Below are 26,438 nucleotides of genomic sequence, written 5' to 3'. Positions count from 1 at the left end.
ACGGAAAGGAGTGGTGAAGGAGGAAAAAGAAATGGCGGATAGACTAAACATGTTCTTTTCATCAGTATTTACAAAAGAGGACACATCCAATGTGCCGGAACCTGAAAAAATCTTCAAAGGAGATCAAGCAGATAAATTAACATCCATGGAAGTAAGCCTTTAAGACGTACACAAGCAGATAGATAGATTAAAAACTGACAAATCTCCGGGCCCGGACGGAATCCATCCTAGGGTATTGAAAGAACTAAAGGAGGAAATAGCGGAACTACTACAGCAGGTTTGCAATCCATCCCTGAAAACAGGTGTGATCCCGGAGGATTGGAAGATAGCTAATGTTATGCCCATCTTCAAAAAAGGATCGAGAGATGACCTGGGGAACTACAGACCGGTAAGTTTGACTTCGGTTCCGGGGAAGTTGGCAGAAGTGCTGATAAAAGACAGCATCGATGAGCATCTAGAAAGGAACAAACTGATGAAAACAAGCCAACATGGCTTCTGCAAAGGAAGATTGTGCCAAGCGAACTTATTGCACTTCTTCGAAGGAATTAACAAATGGATGGAGAAGGGGGACCCCATAGACATCGTATACTTAGATTTCCAAAAAGCCTTTGACAAGGTACCACATGAACGCCTACTATGGAAACTGAAGAACCATGGGGTGGAAGGAGACGTACATAGATGGATCGGAAATTGGTTGGCAGGTAGGAGGCAAAGGGTGGGAGTGAAGGGCCACTACTCTGACTGGAGGAGGGTCACGAGTGGTGTTCCGCAGGGGTCGATACTCGGACTGCTGCTGTTCAATGTATTTATAAATGATCTAGAAACAGGGACGAAGTGCGAAGTTATAAAATTCGTAAACGACACAAAACTATTTAGTGGGGTTAGGACTAAAGAGGACTGTGAAGATTTACAAAGGGACCTGAACAAACTGGGAGAGTGGGCGAAAAGATGGCAGATGAAGTTTAATGTAAAGAAACGTATAGTCTTGCATGAAGGAAACAGAAACCTGATGTACAACTATACGATGGGAGGGCTGATAATGGGTGAAAGTAGCCTAGAAAAGGACTTGGAGGTACTGGTGGACAAGTCAATGAAGCCATCGGCACAGTGCACAGCGGCCTCTAAGAAGGCGAACAGAATGCTAGGTATTATCAAGAAAGGTATTACAACCAGAACGAAAGAAGTTATCCTGCCGTTGTATCAGGCAATGGTGCGCTCACATCTGGAGTACTGCATCCAATATTGGTCGCCGTACCTTAAGAAGGATATGGCGATACTCAAGAGGGTTCAGAAAAGAGCGACACGATTGATAAAGGGTATGGAAAACCTTTCATATGCTGAGAGATTAGAGAAACTGGGGCTCTTTTCCCTGGAAAAGCGGAGACTTAGAGATCATGAAAGGCATAGAGAAAGTGGAGAGGGACAGATTCTTCAAACTTTCGAAAACTACAAGAACGAGAGGGCATTCGGAAAAATTAAAAGGGGACAGATTCAGAATCAATGCTAAGAAGTTCTTCTTCACCCAAAGGGTGGTGGACACCTGGAATGCACTTACAGAGGGTTGTGATAGGACAGAGTACGGTATTGGTGTTCAAGGAGGAATTAGATAATTTCCTGAAGGAAAAGGGGATAGAAGGGTATAGATAGAGGATTACTATACAGGTCCTGGACCTGATGGGCCGCCGCGTGAGCAGATTGCTGGGCATGATGGACCTCTGGTCTGACCCAGCAGAGGCACTGCTTATGTTCTTATGAAGATAATACAGCTGCTGCACCAGGGGAAGGGAAGGAATTTGCTGGACCAACATGGAGCCTGTTATCTATGGGCCCTCTGTTAAGCTGAATCCAGAACAGCTGCCCCTTTTACCCATAGCTAAAAGTAGTCTTCTATACAGCTTTGGATGGAAACTTCTCACTGCCTGTTGGCTTCCTCACAAAGAGAGTTTAGGACATCCGTGCGGTATTGATGTTCTTTTTACCTTTATTGATTCCACTCAGCCATTCCTCGGGGCTGAGAGCTGGCTCTATTCCTGGGGTCATTGGGTAAATGTCTTCCTGATAAGTATCTGACTGAAAAAGAGAAACTTCTCATTAGCTGCAACACCACATTAAAACTAACTTTTATATCGAGTCTCTTTTATTTTTCTAAATGATCCAGTCATTATTACAAACACTGGTTGCTACAAACTTTCTGTACCAAAATACTGGTGCTGGATACCTAGATATTCATGAAACTTAAGATTTCAGAAAAATCTTTGATACTGTTCCTCATGGGAGGCTTCTAAGTAAGTGGTTAATGTCCCTGTATTCTCGTAGTTGCCTCTAATAGACTCTTCCAGAGCTCCTGTGTCTTATTGACTTGCTGCAAGTGGCCTCCTCCCCTTCAGGTCTATAAAAGTCAGTCTGCAGCGCTACCACCATGCTGTATTAGGGTTGCTTGAGCCCTTCCATTGTGATTCTAGCAAGATTTTATCAGTAGAAAAGTATAAACACCATTACTGTACTCCGCGTGTTGCTGAAGCTCCCAGCCTCACATGCATGGAGAGAGATGGTCGAGAACAGACTCCCAGTTTGCAAGGCAATAACCAGCACATTAAAGAAGATTTTGCTTCAAGAATTCTGGGTCTCCTCAGTCAAATCTAGGGCTTGGAACAATACTTTACAAGGACTGTAACAGTGTGTCTTTTCTCAGCAACTGGCTACGTCTGCACTGAGGCCTTATCTGTTCTCTGGGGACCTTCAAATTGTGGGCTACACTGGAAGAAAGCTGCATGTAAAGTAGTAGTTCCCAAGTCAATCCAGTCAGGTTTTCAGAATATCCAATCTAATCTTTAGTTTGATATACCGATTCATCCCTGCAAAATATAGAAGGACTTGGATGTTCTTCCAGCTCATCATCCTAATCAGAGGGGCAGGGCCACTTTCCTAAAATGGACTCTTCGAGTTGCCTTGAAATGGATATTATTTAAATGGTTGGATTCTGACGCTCCCACTCTTTCGCTCTTACTGATGCGGGAGCGTCGGGACATTCCTGACTTTTCTTCAGTACAAGGAGTTCAGTTCCAATGGACAGGGAGCCCTTCTGGTCTACTATGACTCCCTTTTGAACTGTTGATGCTGTTTTCCGGTCATTCTTTGTATTTCATTCCTTTTATCACCTGGTTTTTGTGATTTCTGGCTAGACTTTGGAGAAGGACTTTTGAGGTGGGGGGAAGGGGCTGTTGTTATTTTCTATATTGTTCTTTCTGGGAAAACTCAGCTTCATGTTATTCTTATGTATGATCTGTACCTTGGCTCAATAAACATGATTTAATATATAAGGAATTGGAGAAAACCTTAACTTCTATAGTTGTTAGTTTGAATATGCATGAGAATGATTTGTATTCACTGACTCTTGTATGCAGATCATTTTCATACATATTTATGGTGGAATCCTGAAAACCTGACTAGTAAGAGGCTACTAGAGGACCAACACGGGAAAGACTGATGGAAATGATGATGGGCCTTGCACTCCAAGCTGGTTTCCCCTAAGGGCCACTTGTTCAGCAGAGCCCAGGCTGGCTCCTACTTTTCGCAAAGGTGATGAAGTTACCAGTATTTCCTCAAAACGCCAAGGAAGGCTGTTTGTCCACTTCCAACCTTTGATCCTAGAATTGGAATTGGCGCTGGAAGTCCCGTGCCTCTGAATACTTACCCTCCTTGGCACAATCATGGATATTGGTTCAATAAGTCCTTTCAGAGTAATAAGTTTATAAAAACGATAAACTTCACATGCAGACACATCCAGTCCGTGTTTTGGCATCACCCCTGGAGAGACAGAATAAATCATGAGTAATCAGATCACAAGGGCACAAATTCTTAAAAAAAGACCCTTCTCCCCCAGCCCCATAATCAATTTAAAATTTAGAGCACTCTGAAAAGTTTCAAGAAACTGCAGCTGAAGATATCAATGAGGAAACAAAGCCCACTTTTTACGAAGGTGCATGGGAGCATTTAGCACCCCAGGCCACGGTAGAAACCTCTACCTCTGTCTAGTAAAAGATTCTAAACCTCTGCATTCATCTTTCAACATAGCATACATTTTTATTTATATATTGCATAAGCCTTGCGGTTTACACAAGAGGCAAAACTGACTTGAGAAGGAGATCAGCAGCGGAATTACAAGGTTAGTAGGCGATAAAGATGGCCAAAGTCACAGGTGTACATTTATGGAATGCATCGCTGGTCATAGCAGAAATGCCACCATGGGTTTGATTTGCATAAACTCACCAGTGAACTGGAGCAGACTTTTTACCCAAAGCTAGTCTTGTTTTTCTTTATTTAGTTTGTGTTTTTATTGCATCCCATTTAAAACTGGTAGATAATGCGGGTTATAAATATTTTAAAGAAATAAAATTATGGAGACCACATTGAAATCTTCTGCTTAGTTTGCAGCGGCCAAAAGAGGCAGCAGAATGTTAGGAATGATCAGGAAAGGGACAGAGTATTATAATGCTTTGATTATTGTGTGCAAATTTGGTCACTGAATCTTAACGACAGAGCTGAATTAGAAAAGGTACAGAGAAGAGTGAGCAAAAGGGCGGAGAATGGAACGAACCTTGTATGAGAAGAGACAGCTGAGGGGGCATTTGTCAGAGGTCTTCACAGTAACGAGAGGAGAGCAGGGAAGATGCCATCAAGTGACATTTACAACAAATAGGAGGAAACATTTTTTTACTCACTGAATAGTTAAGTTCTGGAATGTTGTAACAGGGATTAGCATATCTGAGTTTAAAAAAGGTTTGGACAAGTTCCTGGAGGAAATTTCATAAACTAGTAGACCTGGGGGAAACCGCTAGGTAGGCCAGGAGGTTAGAGGTTTGGGATCTTGCTACTCGGTTGGAAACAGGATGCTGGGTTAGATGCAGTGGCTTCGTAAAGGGGGTGCAGTCCACCTTAGGCGCAGTTTTGGCCCCCGTCCTGCCACATACCTCTTTAATTTTCCCTGTGCTAGCAGCATTACCAAGTGTCGCCTCTCTCTGGCTGACACGACGAGAGCAGCAAGTTCATGAGGTGACTCACACCTGGAAGGGAAAAGGGACGCATACACGGCAGGGGAGGGGCCCCTCCGCCCTGGGTGCCTTTCACCCTCGCTACACCACTGATTAGATGGACTACTGGACTGACTGCTATTGGTAACTCATATGGTGATCTGACCGATTAGTTTGCATTTGGTAGGACTAAACAGAGCTGAAGTCTGCTTCACACAGCCAAATCTACAACACCCACAAGACGTCTATGGAAACCAAATAATGATGTGTCTCTAATGTCATAATATTCCCCAGAGACCAGAAAAGTCTTTCTTACCCAGTCCTTTCTGTGGAGCTGGGGAGCGAAACTCCATGAGGTAATTCAGATAAGGCTTTTCTGTTGTGATTTCATAATACCGTATATTTCCATCGCCCTAAGGAGAAAAACATAGGCAGCATTTTTCTAGTGTTGTGTTATTTGCTATATAGGCCAATCTGAAACCGGTTTCGGATTCAGCACTGAAACTGACCCAAAATCCAGTCTCAGGTTCTGGCTGAAGATGTCTGTACATTTTCAGTGGAAACCCCAACCTGTAGTCCTTCCCCCTGCCACTGCAAGTCATCCTCCTACCAACCCCCCCCCCCTAGTCCACCCATCAGTCCATACTCCTCCCATTCTGTCCTCCTTCTCCTCTCCCTTTCCCCTCATAGGCCCTCCCCAGGGTGACGTGTTTTTTCATCAAGGGGGAGTGGGGGGCGGAGCCAGACTTGTTTTGATTCAGGGCCACAGATTTGGTTTCAGCTGTAACCATAGCCACCAATTTTGGTCGGCCTCTAATTTGCTAGATAGCTCTTTTTGGGGTTGAAACAGGACTCCAAGCCAAGCCTTCCAAGTGAACGCACTGTGCGTGCTGCAAGTGGACTGACTTACCTTTCCAGCCAAGTACAGCATGTGTGTGTCAACATCATAGAACGGGAAAAGCAGTCCCGAGAGGCCATCAATCTCCTCCTCCATCAGAGGCATGGACAGCTCTTCCTGCACAGAAAGCAAAGGGGAGGGGGGCTAGTATCTGCAAATGAAGGAGTCTGGGACTGGTATTCCTAAGTGTTGAACTAAGTTTTCTCTTTAATAAAATGCTGATTTATGTTTCATTGCAGACCTAACTTATCTCATGTTCTAGCCTGCCTGCACTGGGTGTTAGCTTGGGCATTCTAGCTTCTTATGGCTATCTCACAGAAAGACTGCAGGGCTTAGATAAGTGACCTGCTAGTGTGAGCTTAGGACCAATGATTGTTAAGAAAAGTAACGTGAAAAGTTTTTTCTAGAATTCAGTTGTATAGCCAGAAGAATGTATAAATATTTCTGTAACTTCCTGGTTTCGGGACTTCTGAAGCCTGCTTGAGGCTCAGGGTCCGCATATGCTGAATAAACATCTGTGCTTTCTTCAAATCTCTAAGTTTTGTGGCTGCCCACAAAGGATGACCTTTCACAAATACACTACACTGTCCTTGAACTCAGGCCTCAACATCTGAAGCATAATGCAGAAGGGGCTCAAGGACCACCAGTGGACACACATGGTTCACCTAAGACACCTAAGAACAAGTGACTTAAGTGGAGTTAACTAGCACCAGTTTGCAGTTACAGGCATAACCATTCTATAATCTTAGCGCCTAAGTTCTGTAACACGTAACTGTATTGAGGGAATTAACATGGGAGAGGCATTTACACGCAGAACTGATTTAGGCATAAGCCTTCACACCAGCCTTTGACATGGCGTCAATACTCACAGCTAAAGTCAGGCATTTAAATACTGGCTGACGCAAATATTCTTCAGTGGCTGCAGTACCCAACTTTGCCGTTATAGAATACTTCCTTAGTGCTCAAGTCTTTTGCTGCTCTTTCTTGAACCTACCCTGTGTATCTTTTCTGTCTGCTCAATCCCAGTCCTTTCTCTTTCTGTCTCAATTCTTCAAAGCCCAGTTTTTTCTTCTTCCCTTGCCCACTCAATCTAGTCATTCTTCAGGCCCACACCTGGTGTACCTCACCATATCATTACCCTCCCTCAGTTTTCTCCCCCAGCCTTAATCTCAGCCTCAGCGTGGCCCCCACCTCAGTTCAAGTGTCAGACAGACAGCTAAGGTCTTTTATTAGACAGGATTAAGTATTTATAAGAAACATTCTGAAAGATTACTGGGACTGAACTTCGCTTTCTTAAAATTTGTTGTAAAGAAAGATTTTTATTTTTTTTGCAGAGTTTTTACTTGTGAAGTCACATAGCATAGCCTAGACAAAACTCCATTACTCTATGACAGCTTAATCCTCAACTCTGATCCCTACAGTGAATGACTGAGCGGGGCTCCCCACCTCTGGGGCAGAGAGAAGCACCTCTTTCTGACCTGATCCCACAGTGCGATCTGTCTGGTGTTCCACCTCGAGACACCTGTTGTTAGAAGACGCTTCATGTCTCCGAGAAAGACCACACGATTTGCTCTGTGGTTCTTACAGTTGACATCCTACAATGACGAGAATGTGTTAGTCTGACAGTCTCACATTGCACATTCAGTCTGCATCCTCTGCTCTCTTGCTTACATAATCAGAGGCTCCCCTACACTCACAGAGAGATGCTCCTGGCATTCAGAGGGAAGGTGAAGAAGAGAATTGAAAATGAAGATTGAGAAGCAGAAGAAGGATTCAGGGATATGCGATAATACGCTCAGATCTCCTCCATATTGCTAAGACACTTGTAGCCCATATATCAGTGGTTCCCAAACCTGTCCTGGGGGACCCCCAGCCAGTCAGGTTTTCAAGATATCCCTAATGAATATACATGAGAGAGATTTGATATAATGGAAGTGACAGGTATGCAAATCTCTCTCATGCATATTCATTAGGGATATCTTGAAAACCTGACTGGCTGGGGGTCCCCCAGGACAGGTTTGGGAACCACTGCCATATATCAACCATCTACGCCAAATGTGTCAAACACAAGGCCCGCGGCAATACTCCCAAACTTCCCTTTCTCAGAGCCCGACATTACCTCCCTCCCGTGCTGGTCCAATGTTGCCGTCATGCCGGAAAGTCTGCCGGCTTCGGCAGTGATTCGGCAGTGTTGTTCATGGCTCCCCCTCCTGCCTTCCATCTACCGTGGTCCACCCCGGGCGGAAACAGGAAGTTGTGTGTCATTGGAGACAGACCGTGGCAGGCGAAAATCAGGAGGGGGAGCCATGTATAACACTGCTGAATCGCTGAGACCAGCAGACTCCTCGGCTTGGCGGCAACATCGAACCGACGCTGGAGGGAAAGACACGCTGGGCTGTGAGGAGAGAGGGACCGTCGCTGGAAGGAAAGGCATGTTGGGCTATGAAGAGAGCGAGATGAAGGAAGAGAGGTTGGACCTGGGGTAGTGTGGAGAAAGAGGGGGAAAAGATACTTGAAGGGAGAACTGTTGGGAAGAGAAAGGGAGGAATGGTGGACCTGGGGGGGAGGGAGGGAGGGAGGGAGGCAGGCAGACAGGGGGAGAAATGGGATGGGGGCAATTGGGAAGAGAAAGGGAGAGAAGTTGGATGTGGAGATGGAGAACTGATAGGTAGCTGAAAATTTAAAAAGGAGAAGGATGAGAAAGAGGCAATGAGAAAGAGGAGCTCCAATTCTGAGGCCTTTTCCTGAGTGTACTCTTTAGAAGACACTATGAATAGAAGTCCTGGTGGTTGCACCCTTCTTTAAAAGTGGTATTACTATATATATTTTTGGTAGAAGACCTCTATCTAGTGACCAGAAGCTAAAACAGAATTGCAGGGCATGTGGCCTAGTGGATCGAACAATAGACTAGGGACAAGAGAAGCTAGGATTCAAGTCCTACTCCTGCATCCAGAGTGACCAACTCACATTGCTTCAGGTACCCTTTCAATTTATAAACTCATTGGGGCAGGAACATACATATCACCACTATACAGGTATGAGCTATGACAAGCTTCTTCTAGGGGCTGCAGGATAGAACAGGATATCAGGATGTGAAGTTCCTTCTAGAATCTTGGGGTTAAGGAGTTCTCTAAAGCCCCCCCCCAAGCTTTTCCTGTAAATTACAAATACTTTATCCCAACCTCCAGGCACTGCACACACTGACTGGTTCCTCTTGCTTTTGATTAAAAAATCCCATGGCCACCCAGTCAGGTGTGTTTGTGTGTGTGTGTGAGAAAGAGAGAAGACTAATTACCTGAAGAACTTTTCCTGAGCGTGGCTCCACCACACGTAGTTTCCTGTCCTTGCAGGTTGTAGCCAGCAAACTGCCATCAGTGTTGAAGGCCATACCTAGGATAACATCCGTGTGACAGTCTATCATCTTTACTGGCTCACCACTTTCCAAGTTCCAGATGAGAATCTGAGGGAAAACAGAAGACGTCACACACATATAGCAGATGACAACCCGTCACTATGTCTTTACCACACTAAACTGCCTCCATCTCCACCTCTGAGCTCCCTTCACTTGCTGCCCAGCCTCTGGAAGAGTACTTCCATGACAAGATTCATTTAAGTTCTCCACCAGGTCATCTTCATCTCCCTTTTCTTAATTTCCACTTCCTTCCTTCAATCTCTGACACCCTTTCTTCTTGTTCTAAAATCTGAGAGAAAGAAACTGCACGTTTCTCCTTCAAACTCACTACCCATTCCTCCGATCTCTTTTCCACCCATCTACTTGGTAGCATCTCCCCTACTATCATCCCCCTTCCATGTGTCAAATCCTCAATCTTTCACATTCCATTGCATCCAATGCCTTCAAACATGTTGTGATTGCATTACGCCCCAAAAATATATTCATTGGGCCTCTCTGCCCTCCCAACTTTTGTCCCATCTCACCTCATCTCTCTTCACTGAAGTTGTCGTGACTTTTTCATATCAGGCTATTCTTGGTACACTACAATTTTTCTACAGAAGCATACACATGCTTGTCAAAGTCTCCAGTGATCTATTTCCCAGATCCAAGGACATTTACACAGTCTCTTATTATTCTTAACCTATCTACTGCTTTTGAACATAAGAATTGCCGCTGCTGGGTCAGACCAGTGGTCCATCGTGCTCACGCGGCAGCCCTTAGGTCAAAGACCAGTGCCCTAACTGAGACTAGCCTTACCTGTGTACGTTCTGGTTCAGCAGGAACTTGTCTAACTTTGTCTTTGATACGGTTCCTCATAGGAGGCTGTTGAACAAACCTGAAGGGCTGAAGTTAGGACCCAAAGTGGTAAACTGGGTTAGAAACTGGCTGTCGGACAGATGCCAGAGGGGGTGGTTAATGGAAGTCGCTCAGAGGAAGGAAAGGTGAGTAGTGGAGTCTCTCAGGGTTCGGTGCTAGAGCTGATCCTGTTCAATATGTTTGTGAGTGACATTGCTGAAGGGTTAGAAGGAAAAGTGTGCCTTTTTGCAGATGATACCAAGATTTGTAACAGAGTAGACACCGAAGAGGGAGTGGAAAATATGAAAAAGGATCTGCAAAAGTTAGAGGAATGGTCTAATGCCTGGCAACTAAAATTCAATGCAAAGAAATGCAGAGTAATGCATTTAGGGATTAATAATCGGAAGGATCCGTATATGCTGGAGGAGAGAAGCTGATATGTACGGACGGGGATAGGGACCTTGGGGTGATAGTGTCCGAAGATCTAAAGGCGAAAAAACAGTGTGACAAGGCAGTGACTGCTGCCAGAAGGATGCTGGGCTGTATAAAGAGAGGCGTAGCCAGTAGAAGGAAGAAGGTGTTGATGCCCCTGTACAGGTCATTGGTAAGGCCCCACTTGGAGTATTGTGTTCAGTTTTGGAGACCGTATCTGGCGAAGGATGTAAGAAGACTTGAAGCGGTCCAGAGGAGGGCGACGAAAATGACAGGAGGCTTGCGCCAGAAGACATATGAGGAGAGACTGGAAGCCTTGAATATGTATACCCTAAAGGAAAGGAGGGACAGGGGAGATATGATTCAGACGTTTAAATATTTGAAGGGTATTGACGTAGAACAAAATCTTTTCCAGAGAAAGGAAAATGGTAAAAACCAGAGGACATAATTTGAGGTTGAGGGGTGGTAGATTCAAGAGCAATGTTAGGAAATTCTACTTTACGAAGAGGGTGGTGTATGCCTGGAATGCGCTCCCGAGAGAGGTGGTGGAGAGGAAAACGGTAACTGAGTTCAAAGAAGCGTGGGATGAACACAGAGGATCTAGAATCAGAAAATATTAAATATTGAACTAAGGCCAGTACTGGGCAGACTTGCACGGTCTGTGTCTGTATATGGCCGTTTGGTGGAGGATGGGCTGGAGAGGGCTTCAATGGCTGGGAAGGTTTAGATGGGATGGAGTAGGTTTTAAGGAAGATTTCGGCAGTTGGAACCCAAGTACAATACCGGGTAGAGATTTGGATTCTTGCCCAGAAATAGCTAAGAAGAAAAAATTTAAATTGAATAAAGTTGGGCAGACTGGATGGACCATTTGGGTCTTTATCTGACGTCAACTACTATATTACTATGTTAATCCCTGGAGAGTGTTTTCCCCTATAACAGCCTCCGGAAGAGCGTTCCAGTTGTCTACCACTCTCTGGGTGAAGAAGAACTTCCTCACATTTGTATGGAATCTATCCCCTTTTAACTTTAGAGAGTGCCCTTTCGTTCTCTCTACCTTGGAGAGGGTGAACAATCTGTCTATCTGCTAAGTCTATTCCCTTCAGTATTTTGAATGTTTCAATCATGTTCCCTCTCAGTCTCCTCTTTTCAAGGGAGAAGAGGCCCAGTTTCTCCAATCTCTCACTGTACGGCAACTCCTCCAGCCCCTTAACCATTTTAGTCACTCTTCTCTGGATCCTTTCAAGTAGTACCGTGTCTTTCTTCATGTATGGCGACCAGTGCTGGACGTAGTATTCCAGGTGAGGGTGTACCATGGCCTGGTACAGTGGCATGATAACCTTCTCCGATCTGTTTGTGATCCCCTTCTTAATCATTCCTAGCATTCTGTTCACCCTTTTCGCCCCGCAGCACATTGTGCGGACAGCTTCATTGACTTGTTGACCAGTACTCCCAAGTCTCTTTCCTGGGGGGTCTCTCCAAGTACTGCACTGGACATCCTGTATTCGTGTATAAGATTTTTCTTACCGACATGCATCACCTTACACTTATCCATGTTAAACCTCATTTGCCATGTCACGGCCCATTTCTCGAGCGTGTTTATGTCCCATTGCAGGTCTACGCAATCTTCCTGCGTCTTCACCACTCTGAATAACTTCGTATTGTTTGCAAATTTAATCACCACACTCGTCGTACCAATTTCCACGTCGTTTATAAAATGTTGAAGAGCACGGGTCCAAGCACCGAACCCTGCGGCACTCCACTCATGATGCTTTTCCAGTCCAAGTATTGTCCATTTACCCCCCAATCTCTGTTTCCTATCCGCCAGCCACGTGAGTATTTCACCCTCGTTTCCATGGCTCACAATTTTTTGAAGTAGTCGTTCATGCAGAACCTTGTCGAACACCTTCTGAAAATCCAGATATACGATTTTGACCGGGTCACCCTTGTCTATCTGCCTGTTTACTCCCTCGACACTATGAGGCTCATAATCAAAAGTTTGAAATGTCCAAAAACCTGCCTAAGTCAGCACTGGGACATCCTAATAGCTGGGACATCCAAGTGCCAATAATCAAACCAACTTTCTAGATGTTCAGCAGCAGAATTTGGGGGGGGGGGGTGTCTGGGGATGTCGGTGGGGGGTCTGGAGATGCTGGGGGATATCAGGGGGAGGGGTGTAGGGGATCTGTGGATGTGAGGGAGGAAGAGACAAATTTTTTTTCTCCATGTCGATTCAGCTGATCCTGGCAGGGGAATCCACAATCAGCTGAGCTGGCAGGACTGCACCGAAATTGGCTCAGCTAGTGGGATTCCCCTGCTATGATCAGCTGATGGCCTTTCAGACACGGTAGTTGGGTACATCTGAAAAACTTGCTGTTGTGCATTTTTCATGTGGACGTTTTTATTTTTGAAAATGACCAAAAAGATAGATGTATTACGGACCAAAACGTCTACATAGGTCATTCTCAAAAATAAAAGATAGGTGTCTGGCTGTTTTGAGAATGGGCACTTTCTCTACTGGATTTCTGGATGTTCCCAAATTAGACTCAGACTTCCTATCAAAAATGCCCCTCCACAGATCCTTAACGACTCCTTGATTTGTTGTTCTGTCTTCATTTGAGGCCTCTGTTGACTTAGTATTCTTCTCTCTTCCATCACGCTTTTAGTATATGATCTGGTGGCTCCTCCTCCACTGCTGTCTCACTATCAGTCAGTGTACCTCGGGGCTCTCTATTAGTTCCCATGCTCCTCTCATGGTTTTCAGTACCATCTTTATGCTGATCATTTCCAGCTTTACTTTCTCTACACCAGAAATTTCAGCAGGAATCCAGGTCCACGTCTCAGCCTGCCTGTCTGACATTGCCACTTGAATGTCTCACTCTTTGGCATCTTGTCAGGTACTTGTGACCTGGGCTGGCCACTGGAGACAGGATACTAAGCTTGATGGACCTTCAGTTTGTTCCAGTATGGCAATTCTTATGTTCTTATCTGAAACTGAATATGGCCAGGAATTAGCTGCTTATCTTTCTACTCTATTTCTGTGGATAACACTGTCATCCTTCCTGTCTCCTCAGCTCATAACCTTGGGGTTATCTTGGACTCCTCTTTTTCCTGCTCTCTCTATAACATCACCAGAATTTGCTGTTTCTCATTACCTTCCACTTAGACTACTGCAACCTGGTTCTCTTAGGTCTCTCATTGCCTTCATCTATTCAAAATTCTGCTGCACAACTTTATCTTCCACCATAAGCCCTTTTCTCGAGTTACTTAATTGGCTTCCTGGCCATTTCCACATACAGGAGTAGCTCAGTGGTTAGTGCAGCAGTCTGAGCTCCTTGTGACTTTGGGTAAGTCTCTTAACCCTCATTGCCTCAGGTACCACTGAAAGGTGGTATATCAACTCCCATTCCCAGTTCATTCTGTTGTTCCTCAGTATCTCTCCCTGGGAACTCCATTCATCTGATAAGTCATGCTTATTTGTATCCCTCGTCTCCATTTACAATTCCAGACTCCGTTGCTTCCATTTTGCTACACCGTTTGTCTGGAACAGCCTTCCTAAGCTGGTACAGACTCTGTCTCTGGCCCTATTCAAATCCAGGCAAACATCTACCTTTGAGGATGCTTTTACATTTTAACCCTATATTTACCTACTTTTACCTATGTTGTTTTAATCATTCCTACAATAGCTTATTTGTCCTGTCCGTATTGACTTCATCGTAAGCTCTGTTAAGCAGGGATTGTATCTTGTGTGTCTGTTTACAGTTGTTGCATACATCTAGTGGTATATAGGGAATGAAATATCTCAACAAAATTGGATATCTTCATTGAAAACTATGAGTCAATAGGGTAATGGCAAATCGTTTGGTAAGAATTATTTCTTCTCTGATTCATGATTTTTAAGTGGGTTTCATACATTATAAAAAAAATACGAGACTGATCCTTATGTCCAGAGAAAAGAAACCTTTCCTGTTAATTAGTTGGGATGCAGAGAAGGCCTTTGGCAGGGTAAGATGGCACTTTCTGTTTGCAGTAGCTTCCAAGGATATTTTGTGCAGGAAATCCAAACACTTTTATCAAGACCCTAAGGCTCACCTCTGGGCGAATAGGCGTACATCAGAATATGCCCCAGTCTGTAGGGGGACCAGACAGGACAGTCCTTTGTCTCCTTTGTTATTTATTCTGACACTTGACCCTTTATTGAGAGACACAGCGGCTAATCCTGAAATACAGGGATAAAAAGAGGAAATAGGGAATTTAAGGGGCTGTTTTCACGGATGACCTACTGGTGCACCTCTCACTGCAGACATTGTTAGTGGTTATTCGGGAATACGGCAACTTGCAGGCTTACAATTCAACCTGGAAAAGTCAGAAGCATTAGCACCTATGGAGGTAATGTGTAGGGAATGGAGTGAATCTTTCGCTGCTTAGGGTATCTGGGAATTCAGCTTCTGAGCGACATTAGAGAATTATATGAAATCATTTTTAGGGGCCTACTGGAAGCTATTACAAAACAGCTGGAGGCTTGTGAGTCCCTTCTGTTGCCGTTGATGGCTAGATACATTTATAATATATAACATGATCATTTACTGCCTATTCAGGGGAATCTTCAGTTTTCGCCAGGCCGAACTTTTGCCCCCTTTCGACGATGGACCCAGCTGGATTTGACTGTGTTGGAGCATATCCTTACTCCGGATGGTACGCCTCCACCTTGGCGTACTTTTCAACTTCAAGCTGGGATTCAGGCCACTGATTTTTCTTTGCTCACCTTCAATTGGGTCATTATGCTCTTTGGAAGTGGAGGGTTTTCGGATGGGCTTGGGGAGCAAGTTCCGTGCCTTTTCTGGTCAATTTGAGGGGGACAGCCTGTGCTTTCTTGCTCTGCTCTGGTCATGGGAGTCCTTATGTGCTCGTTGGGCTCCAGATTTGGGCCTGAGGCCAACTGATTTAGATATGAGATGTCTTATTAAGCGTATTCTGACTTTCTGTCTCAGCTGAACTCAGGGAATGTCAATTTCGGGTGCTCCATCGCACATATCTTACGCGGGTTCAATTTTTTCACTCCGGTTTCACAGAGTCGGCACAGTGCGAGAAATGTACTGGTGCACCTAAGTCTTTTTTCCATGCTTTTTGTAGTTGCCTAGTGGTCAGAGCTTTCTGGAGACTTGGAGCCTTTGTTAGGTCGCTCTATACCTCTCACTCCAGTGGGGTTTCTTTTAGATAAATATGAGGCTTTTCGATTTCCCCTGGGTGTTGGCCGGCTATTATTGCGCAAGGCAGGGTTGTTAGCTAAGAAAATTATATTGGGAGAGTGGGTTTCAGATCGCGCTCCTTCTTATTGGGCTTGGCGCAACTGTTTGCATGCTTTGATGTTGCTTGAGAGGAGTTAGGTGCGTCATTCCTTGCGACAATCTAAGTTTTTTTTGCAGGTCTGGGGTCCTTATATCTATTCATTGCCTCATAGAACCTGTAGTATGATCCTTAATACCTTCCTGTTTAATTTTCCTTGAGCAGTGAGGAGTTGGCAGCCTTGGGTTGGCCTTTCTCCGGCTTGGTCTGTCCTTTCTTTTTACTTTTATTTTTCTTTCTCTCTCTCTGGGGGGGGGGGGGGGGGGAGAGGATGGGACTGTGGGGAGGAGGCCTTATGCATTGTTCAGGGCCCTGAGTGTCCAGCTTTCACTTTAGTCTTGTTCAGGCCTTTTTCCTCATACCTGCAGCATTTTTTCTTTTGTCATCTCTTGTGCTTGGTTCTTCTGACAATTCCCTATTCATTTGTATACTCTGATTTATCTTGTTATGAAGGGCGGGGTATAGGGAGGGGGGATGTTGGGAGAGGGTGGGGCTGGGATATTGGGATAGGGGGATACATGCTTTATGGTTCCTGAACAACTGTTACTTTCTTGTCTTTAATCATTATCTTTTTCTGGCTTGTTCAAATAAAAATTGTTTCAAAGTAATATATAACATGATCATTTTCCCTAAAAGGCTTTTATGTTACAGATTCTTTCCATTACATTTAAACATTTCCAAATTAAACAAATTGATTAGAAAATTCTGTTGGTTAGGAAAATAAAAATCCAATATATGGATGTCTCTACTATTTGGAACCTGCAGAATGGGAGATCTGAGGCTCCCTGATATAAAAAGTTATACTATTGGCTGCCTTTTTAGACATATTAGTTATTGGTTGAGAGGATGGGAAAAGCCTTTTTGGTCCCAAACCACTTTAAGAGTTTTACCTACTTTTTAAAAGAATAGGCCCCTGAGCAAAGCGTGGAGAGCTCAGTGACCCAAGAACATCTGATCTCCTCTCAATCAGAGGAAAGCTGGAGTTTCCACCAGGAATGGAGAACAAGTCTTGCAAATACTGGGAGGAGGCAAGGATTCATATTTTGAACCATTTGTTAGTAGACATTCTCCCAAAGGGTCTCAGCCAGATGGGGGGACCGTGACGCATTTTGCCAACTTAAACATTATTATCTATCTTTAGACCAGGTTGTGAGATTTTTTTTTTACAACTATAGTTTCCATTTCGGGCATTCATAAAGCTCTATGTCTCAGTGGACCCCCTAAAAACTTTCATCTGCTGTGACAATGGTGGAAACAGAATCTGGAATTATCAATGTCAAAAACTACATCCTCACGAGATTTTTTCACAGGGTCCAAGTATATGACTTCGTCACAACCACACAAAATGGACTACCTGCAAATGCAATGTGGCAAGTGCCACCATTTTTCACACATTCTGAACATGTCCAGATACTCAATTATTTTGGAAGCAAACATGTGCTTACATGAGGCGGGTACTGGAACCAATATTATCCCTATCTCCAGGGCAGGATTCATTCGTCGAGGGCCCCTAGGCATACAAGTACACTGGGCCCCCTGCCCCGCCCCACCCCACCATGTGTCCAGGTGGAAACAGGAAGCTGCATCAGAGGGAAGCTTTGGGCAAGCAGCACCGCTTGCACAATTACAGTTCCCGTTGCCTTTCTTACCCGCATTGCTTGCTTGTCTTACTTTCCGTCGATGCGGGGGGCTGCATTGCCGATCGGGGTGAGGCCCACGTTGCCGATCGATGCTGGAGGGGCCCATCGCCATTTGGAAAAAACAATGTTGATGCCCTCCTTCATCGGGCCCCTCTGACCATTTCGGGCCCTAGGCACATGCCTACTTGGCCTGTTGGCTAATCCTGCCCTGCCTATCTCCTGAAGCTTTCTTGTTGGGCCTACAGAGGTCTTCTGGGATCAAAGGGCCCAAAACTAGGTTCAGAAGTTGGGTTTACTGGGACTGAAAGTTATACTGCAGGTGTGGACAACAACCCAACCTCCTTCCTATTAGAAATGGAGAGCGAGTATTTACAAATTAATGAGCTGGGAAGCCCGAGATGCTAAGGCTGCCCATAAGGAAAAGAAACATTTCATGCTCACATGAGATCCTTATCTACAATCCCTTCCCCACAGAGCACCTAGCCAGATTTTGAATATATTATGAATAGTACCCAGGGGGTAATTGTACTTTTCTATCCACAACACTCTCACAGGATATGATCAAAGGAAGGGGTGAGGGGGTGTCTTTTTTCTTTTCCTTCAGTGATGCAAATTCCAGTTTTGTGCACTTGATTATCTGTATAACTCTTGCTTGGAAAAATTCATACAAAGTGCTAAACTTTGTACCAGGGATGTAATATGGCAAGGGGTAGGGAAGGGTGAGGTTTGATAAAAGAAAAGTGAATAGACTGTTCATTGTTGGTTTTTTAAATTTTATTTTATTGAAGCTATGAGTCAATATTCAAAGCACTTATCCAGATAACAGCCCTTACTGTGAGGATAAATGCTGCTGACTGGGATTTTCAGAAGGACTTACAGACTACCTCAGCAATATCTGGGGTGTGAGTGGATCTAGGGGAGTCCCAGAACTTATCCAGATCGTGGCCATATTCAGTCCTAAGTTATCTGGGTAGCAAACTGAATATTACCCCTATAAGTTCTGGTGAGGTCAACCCTACCTGGATATTTAGCAGTATTGAATATCCAGATAAATAAGTCGATATTCAGCTGTGGATATTTCAGAAAAGTGGTTCACATGGTTTCAAACCTCCAGACTTTCAGGGAGATCCACTCAGTGATTTATTCCATCTCCTTCTTAACTGAACAATATTAAGTGGCTAAAACAGTCTGCTGAGAAGCATGGGAGATTTCTGAACATTGAGAATATGGAGGTATCTGCCACGTGTTGAGAATATATAGTAACAGAGTTTCTCCATGGACAAGCCGAGGGAATGAGCCACAGGTCTGGGTGATATCATGCTTACATCACCTCTTCTGGAGAATTCGCGAGACACCACTGACACTCCTGAGCAATGGCAGTTCCCGTGCTGCCAACAGTCATCTCTCTGCCTCATTCTCTTTTATCCACCAGGACCCACTGTACAGTTTTCTTCTGCTCTCCAAACAAAATCATCAACAAAAACATCCAGAATATCCACACAGAAGAAATGGCTGAAGAAAGCGTCAGAGGCCATACCACAGCAAGTTGTTCCAAGGCACCCACAGGACCACAGGGCAGTTTCTGATGCAGTTGCCCTCCTCCTAAGAGACTCGAACCAGGTACCTGAAGGAGTCTCCAGTAAAGCTGCTAGAAACATGGATCCACCAAGGTCCTTCACAGCATCATGGTCCTCCCCTATGAGGAAAAGTCAAACAGGTAAGGGAAATGAGAAGCAATTCAATAGGCACCAAAGCCAAGCGTCCACCCCCCTCTACCCTCTGCAATTCTGAGCTGCCCATCAGTGCCTCTTGCTCAAGCCCTTGCATGCTGGGCACTAAGAGAACACACAAGTAAAGATAAGGAGGAGGCACCATCCCACGCAAAGCACTTCTTCCCCAGTGAGACCTTTCTGAGTGATATCCATCCTCCAAAGGAAGCAGCCACACTTAATCCTTACATCAACATCCTGATCGTGCAGCTAATAGAGAATCTGTGCAGGACACTACTGCACTGCTTCATAACACATCAGTCTCCTCAGTTGTATCAACTTAGTCGATTTTCAGTCATTCTCTTCTGACCTGCATTATGTCAGAGACTACCCTGCTGCTGCCTAAGACAGATGATAATCTCTAGGAGACCAAGGCAGATCCACCAGCAGATTTGGGTACAAGGAAACTCCCTCAAGTCCTCTGAGACAGGAAACTGGATACCTATGAACATGAGACCCCTGACTACACTGGGGACTCAGAGGAGCAACCTAAAATGTCTTACCCTAAATTCCTTCAGAATTTCTTGAAGACATTGTCACTTGCCCTTCTAGAAATCTTACAAAATTGACAAGATTTGTATGCTGACTTGCAACTGGTCAACAACCCTCAGGTAATGCTGGTATTACCAATCCACCAAAACTTCCAGGATCATCAAGTAAGGATCCGATAAACACCTCTCTCAACCCTTGCAGTATCGAGGAAGCTGGATCCCAAGTATAAAGCGCAATTAGTCCCATGACATGCATTTCCTCAGTATGTGAGAGAAGCCCCTAAGACTAAAACCCTTAGATTTTTTGCTAACCCTTGGACAGTTGGAAAATGTACCAGAGCTCCAAGCTGAATCTGCTGCAACATTCGTTTACAGATGTTCCAATACCAGCACACACCTTACAGAACAGTCTCTGAATGCTGTGAGGGTGTTCCCAGCTGAGTTATCCACAATACAATTCAGCTGTTGACTCCAAAAAAATGGGAGTATTGCCTTATTCACTCTGCTTGCAATGTCAATCACAATAGCATGTCAAATAGCATGCATCACAACCAGGACTCTAAGGAAGGAGGTCAAAGACACCATTTCCACTATCAGGGACCGCTGCTTTACTCTGTGTTAACTCTTAGCATGACTGATGGACCAAAGTCCATCGGTCCACAGAGCTGCTCCAACTCTACAGGAGGCGTTACCAAACACAATACCTACTAGTGCTCAATGCATACAGACATTTCCAACCCTGCAATTGTGCACCACCTCAGAGCCAGTCTACTCAATCCTATGCACAAAGATAGACCATGAAAGAGGAACTGTTATCAGCCACAAGCAAAACCAAGAAATCTGTTGGACAATTTACAATGGGGAGCTGCCTCCAGTTCTTCAAGGCTGCTTGACAAATAAGCATATTCATAATCATCATGACAGACAAGTAGGTATGGAAGTTTGTGGCATAAGGTTACAAGTTCCAGTTGGACAGTTTCCCTCAATGCCCACCTTCCATGGCTTCAAGGACCCCTATCCTCACTTTTCTCTACTGGAGACAGATACACATATTAAGCCAGGCAAAGGTGATTGAGGAGTTCCTGTCACAAAAGCGATCAGAGCCTTTAATTAAGACACTTCCTCATTCTCAACAAGTCAGAATGACTTGAACCTATGAGATCTTAGAGAGCTTAAGGTCTTCTTAATAGGAGAGTATCTCAAAATGAAACTTTGCCTTCCATCCTGCCTCTCCTCTAACAGAATGACTGGTTGGTGACACCGAATTTCAAGATTGTACACACTTACATTCCTGTCCATCCTTATCACTGGAGATTGCTTTAATTCATTTTCAAAAACAAGTACTTCTAGCACCAGGCATTATCCTTTGATGTCTCTTCAGTACCCTAAGAATTCATGCTACTGATCCAGGGCAAGCAGTGGCTTCCCCCATGTCTGTCTCAATAGCAGACTATGGACTTTTCCTCCAGAAATTTGTCCAAACCTTTCTTGAACCCAGATACGCTAACTGTTGTATGGCAATGAGTTCCAGAGCTTAACTATTCTTTGAGTAAAAAAAAATATTTCCATGTAATTTCATTGAGTTTCCCCTAGTTTTTTTTGTGTTTTTGAAAGGGTGAAAAATCAGTTCATTTTTACCTGTTCTACAGGATTTTGTAGACCTCAGTCATATCCCCCTCAACTGTCTCTTTTCCAAGCTGAAAGATCCAGCCTCTTTAGCTCTTTGAAGCTTTTCTAATTATGCTATATCGGGGTTTTTTAAATACGGTGACCAGAGCTGTGCATAAGCCTCAAGGCGAGGTCACACCATGGAGCGATACAGGGGCATTATAACATTCTTAGTCTTGTTAACCATCCCTTTTTTAATAATTCCCAGCATCCTGTTTGCTTTTTGGTTGCCGGCACACATTGGGCAGAAGGTTTCATCATATTGTCTACAATGACACCCAGATCTTTTTCTTGGGTGCTGACCCCCAAGGTGGACCCTAGCATTCGGTAACTGTGGTTCGGGTTATTCTTCCCCATGTGCATCACTTTGCCTTTGTCCACATTAAATTTCATCTGCCACTTGGACGCCCAAGTCTTCCAATTTCCTAAGGTCTGCACAAGTTCTTATACCGGTCATAGAGCCTAAATTAGTAAGATGTGGATAAATTGTAGTATTTTATAATTGTGCATCTAACTGCACCACCCATGTTCTGCAGACATGGAGGAACACCTACCTTCAAACTATGCGCCATTGCTCTTAGGCAGCTGTTTAGATGGACATCTCTGCACACATATATACGCCAGGATCTAGTCATTTATATGCATAAATTATAGGCCTTCTTTAGAGAATTTACTCACACAGGCCCAGATTCTCTAAACAGTGCCAGAATCAGCCAGCACCTGAAAAAATGGCGCTGGAACCACATCACATTTTGAGAATTGCAGTCTGCATCAAAGATAGGTGCCGGAAACGTAGACCAGAGTTTTACAGATTTAATTTTCTGGCACCTATCTTCGACACAGAATTACACTTAGTGGTGCCGAACGTCAACCCCACCCATAATCACACCTCTCATGACATTCAGCACCGGTAAGCATCTGTGTACATGTGATTCAGGTGCCTCACAGCGCCTACTTTTCTTTTTCTTAATTATTTTTAATTGGTTTTTAATGGTGTGGTCAATTACCACATTGCTAATGGCCAATTAAAACACTTAGGCGCCATTCAGGTGCTGTTTTGAGAATCTGGGCCTTAGCATCTCAATATGCCTTCAATATATCCTGGGCCTAGGAATTCCTCAATACATTTCCACCAGTTCCTCTTCTGTCCCGAGTTATAAAGGAAGATCCTTCAGAACCAAACTCATGTCAATCTGGTCCCATCAGTTACTGCTTCTGACCCTTGCCAACAGTAGCCCTTTCACCTGGGATTTCAACCCTTTCTACTGTGCAAAAAGATGGCCATCTGCTTCACCTAAACCTCAATGCTTTGTCACTGGCAGCATGGATACTCAAAGAAATGATCTTGCTGATGGCGTTGCAAAATGTATTAAGTTTAGCCTCCAGAAAATCTTACCAAGTGGAAGTGCTTTGCCCCCTAGTGTGTCCAGCACTCCCCAAATCTCACAGGTGCCCCATCTCTCTTACTGGACTGACTTCGATTTGTTTAATGTTAAACTATAAGCTCAAGACTTCTTCAGTCCACCCATCCTCTTAATTCCATATTCATTCAAGGTCTCTTCCACAGAAACCATCTGTTCAACATTCACCTCATCCATGGGACATTAACATCAACTCAAAGTCATATTTAAACCCCTGGGCCACATGACATTCCAACACCTCTCCTTGATAGTTACTTTTTCGAACAAACAAATTAGTGAAATTCAAGCTCTTATCCACTACTTTCCATTACCCAGGCTTAGTACCCAAGGTTGTATTAGAGTTCCACCTAAACCAGACAATCATTCTTACAGTCTTCTTGAATAAACTGGACTGCAAGTATGCCTTGTTCTATTTGCTGAAGGGTACTCAGAGCATCAGGAAAAACTCCCAATTGTTTGTCTCCTTTAACCCAAACAAATCAAGCCTTTAAGTGACTAAGCAGACTATATTGACTTCTTATACTCAGGCTGGTCAGCCTATTCTGTGTCATTAGATCTTGCCACCATTCACCATCTCAAGACCAAGTCACCCCGAGTTAGCATCCTTAGGTCAACATTCACAGATACTTGCAAAGTAACAGCGTGGTTGAGCGTCCATACCTTCAAGAAAAACACCACTCTTTGGTTCCTGTTCATGTTTTTGGATAGTCTATACTTCTTCTTTACTAAATTCCATCATACCAAATCAACGTTCAAAGTTGTAAAGACCAGCGACCCTCAGCTGTGAAATCCCATAGATCTGTGGCTCCATTTACTGGTTTCTCCATGGAGAAAATTAAATTGCTTACCTGTAATAGAGGGCCTCCATAGACAGTGGAGAGGAATTGAGCCATAGAATCTTACTTCCTTCCCCACACGTGGACTTCAACTATGTCATGGACTGAAGTAAAGAAATGACTTGGTAGCATGGGAATCCCTGTGCGTGTGCTCGGCAGTGTCTATGGGCTCTAGGAGAGGCAACATGAGGATGACATCACCCAGATCTGTGACTGCATCTCCCTGCTGTCCCCAGAGAACCTCCATTTCGGGTAAGCAATTTTGCTTTAAATCTAGATAGCAGCTTTACTATTCACAAGTTTTACATCTGTGCTAATCTCACCACTGTGCAATGTTACTATGTCCAGTACAAGCCATATACATTTCTGTTTGGCCACGAATGGGCTTGAGGTGATCCCTCATTTCTGGCAGTGCCTCACCTTGTAGTCATATCCAGCACTAAAGAGTATGTTGTTGGTTGTTGGGTGCCACTCGATTAGCCCCACCCGACGACTGTGTCCATACAGCTCCAGAACAGCCTCCATCATATGACGTTTTAAACCCCCCTCTGGGATTTCCCATATGCGCACCTGAAACACCATAGATAAGTGATCTCAGTCACTTGCATGCATTGCACTTCTCACTAATACTGCCCAATTCGCTGATTCAAATTGATTCAATGACTCACTTTGTTGAATCAACTTGTTTTCTTAAAAAAAATCAGACTCACCGATTAAGTCTTGGGTCTCCTAAAGCAACAGCAGAAGCAGTGGCGGTGGCCCACAGGCAGAGGCAGTGCAGTGAACAGGCTGCTCCTGGCCTGCTCTCTGCCACAACACTGATGATGCAGTAGAGGGAAGCCCTGCAGGGCAGGCTGCGAGCAGACTGTGCAGAGTGCTGCCTCTGCCTGCCAGCCTCCAACACTGCTGCTGCTTTAGGAGGCCCTAAAGTATGTCAGGTTTCACGGAAGGGGGGGTGTCAATCAGGAAGTGCTGCATAGGGGGATAGGAGGAGTGGTAGGGGATGAGAGGGAGGAATGGAAAGCTGCACATGGGGAGAGAGAGGAGAAAAGAAGAATTGTTGGACATAGGGTAGAGAAGATGACGGGAGAGATACAACAAAGAGATAGAAAGGGGTGAGAGGGAAAAATCCTGCATATGGTGAAGGGGAGGGAGACATGCATGGAGAAGACAGAGAGAGAAATGTTGGACATAGGGTGGAGGGCAAGGAGGGATTGTGCATGGGGAGAGAGAAAGAAATGTTGCACATGATAATGGAGGGGAGGAAAGGAGAGATAGAGGAGAATAGAGAGGTTTGACCCAGAGCACAAGGCAGGGAGGAAGAGAGAAAGAGATGGTAGACAGTGGGAAAGAAACAGAAATGTTGGATATGGCAGTGGAAGGGAAGATACAGAGATGAAAGATGAATAGTGAGCACAGAGAAAGAACAAAATGTCAAATGAGCAGGAGACTCTGGCAAGCGAGTTAACAGAAGACAAACAGAAACCAGATACTGGGAACCAACATGATTTGAATAATAAAATGACCAAACCACAAAAGGTAGAAAGAATAATTCTATTTTGTGATTACAATAGGTCAGATTTGAAATGTGTATCCTGCCAGAGCTAGTGTTAGACAGTGAGCGTGAGCTGGGACCTAACAAAGAGAGGAAAAGTCTCAGTGCTGGCGTGGGGTTGGAAAGGGAAAAGGCTACAAAATAAGCCTGCCAAGTCATTTGAAAAAAAATGCTCAATTGGGCAGGAAAAGTGAATCAAATCGAAAAACTACTTCCACAGACAGACACATCCCGTTTCTCGTATTTTGAGTCCGAGATTGAAAGTTTGAGGAAACTCATCCTATCAGGGATTAGGGAGAGATGCCTTCTGGATTTAAGAAGAGAATGACATCCTGTGGACCAGACATTTGAGAGAAGAGCTCTGCTCCTGGGCCTTGTAAAATTAAAGATTTCCAGCACACCTGGCAGTCAAAGGGCACAAAAGCACAGTCAATTGCAGTGACAACAAGAGATTCACTAGGACTATGCATGAGATACTCGTAGTCGTGCATCCAATGGAGGCAGTGCATGCAAATTTCTCTCATGCATATTCATTGTGTGGATATTTTTAAAAAACAGAGTACCCGAGACTGAGTTCAGAAATATTGGTCTGGAAGGGTATCTTTCATTGGGCAGGTTGAGAAGGATCAGCTTCAGCAAACGCATGCAGGAGGTGAAAATTAGACATGAACAGCATAGGGAGGAATTATTGCATAAATGAAGGATATGGAGAATCCAGGGACATAGCCCCGGGCTGCCCAATGGTAGGGGGTCATCTGCTGTTGAGCCAAAGTGTCATTTGCTGTCTGGTATCTCTCCCTCCTAACTCTGTGGTCCTCCAAAGTCATGGCAAGTTGCCAACAGTGACAGCAATATAAAGAGGCTTTCTCCAGGGCCTTTTCTTTGCTGCCTCCCCCAACAGGCAGACCATTTTCATAGCTAATGCTGTAGCGACTCACCACAAGTTGGGAGGATGATGAAAGCTGGAGACAGAAAAAGAGAGAGATACTGGACCTAGGGTGGAGGGTGAAAGAGGGAAGAACAGGGACACAAAGCAATTAGGAAGAGGGGAGGCAGTGAGGACCAGGGAAGCAAAGAGCAAGAGAAGGCTGCAAATTAGGAACAGG

The 26,438-nt window shown here is 44.5% G+C and overlaps 1 protein-coding gene across 2 annotated transcripts in view; it reads right to left on the bottom strand.

The window, feature by feature from the left end:
- Window positions 1–26,438, bottom strand: part of CORO2B (coronin 2B) — a 68,226-nt gene that overhangs the window by 4,222 nt on the left and 37,566 nt on the right. For both annotated transcript variants that reach the window (XM_033920376.1, XM_033920377.1), the window contains 7 exons: window positions 24,198–24,347; window positions 9,224–9,388; window positions 7,407–7,523; window positions 5,941–6,045; window positions 5,347–5,443; window positions 3,695–3,807; window positions 1,980–2,070 (listed from right to left, as the gene is read on the bottom strand). In XM_033920376.1, the coding sequence (XP_033776267.1) occupies window positions 1,980–2,070; window positions 3,695–3,807; window positions 5,347–5,443; window positions 5,941–6,045; window positions 7,407–7,523; window positions 9,224–9,388; window positions 24,198–24,347 (838 nt within the window). The remainder of the gene's footprint in view (window positions 1–1,979; window positions 2,071–3,694; window positions 3,808–5,346; window positions 5,444–5,940; window positions 6,046–7,406; window positions 7,524–9,223; window positions 9,389–24,197; window positions 24,348–26,438) is intronic.

This window comes from Geotrypetes seraphini, chromosome 14, assembly GCF_902459505.1.
Source record: "Geotrypetes seraphini chromosome 14, aGeoSer1.1, whole genome shotgun sequence".
In the NCBI taxonomy this organism is placed as follows: Eukaryota; Metazoa; Chordata; class Amphibia; order Gymnophiona; family Dermophiidae; genus Geotrypetes; species Geotrypetes seraphini.
The sequence above is the reverse complement of the archived record's forward strand: the minus strand, read 5'-3'. Positions and strand labels throughout refer to the sequence as shown.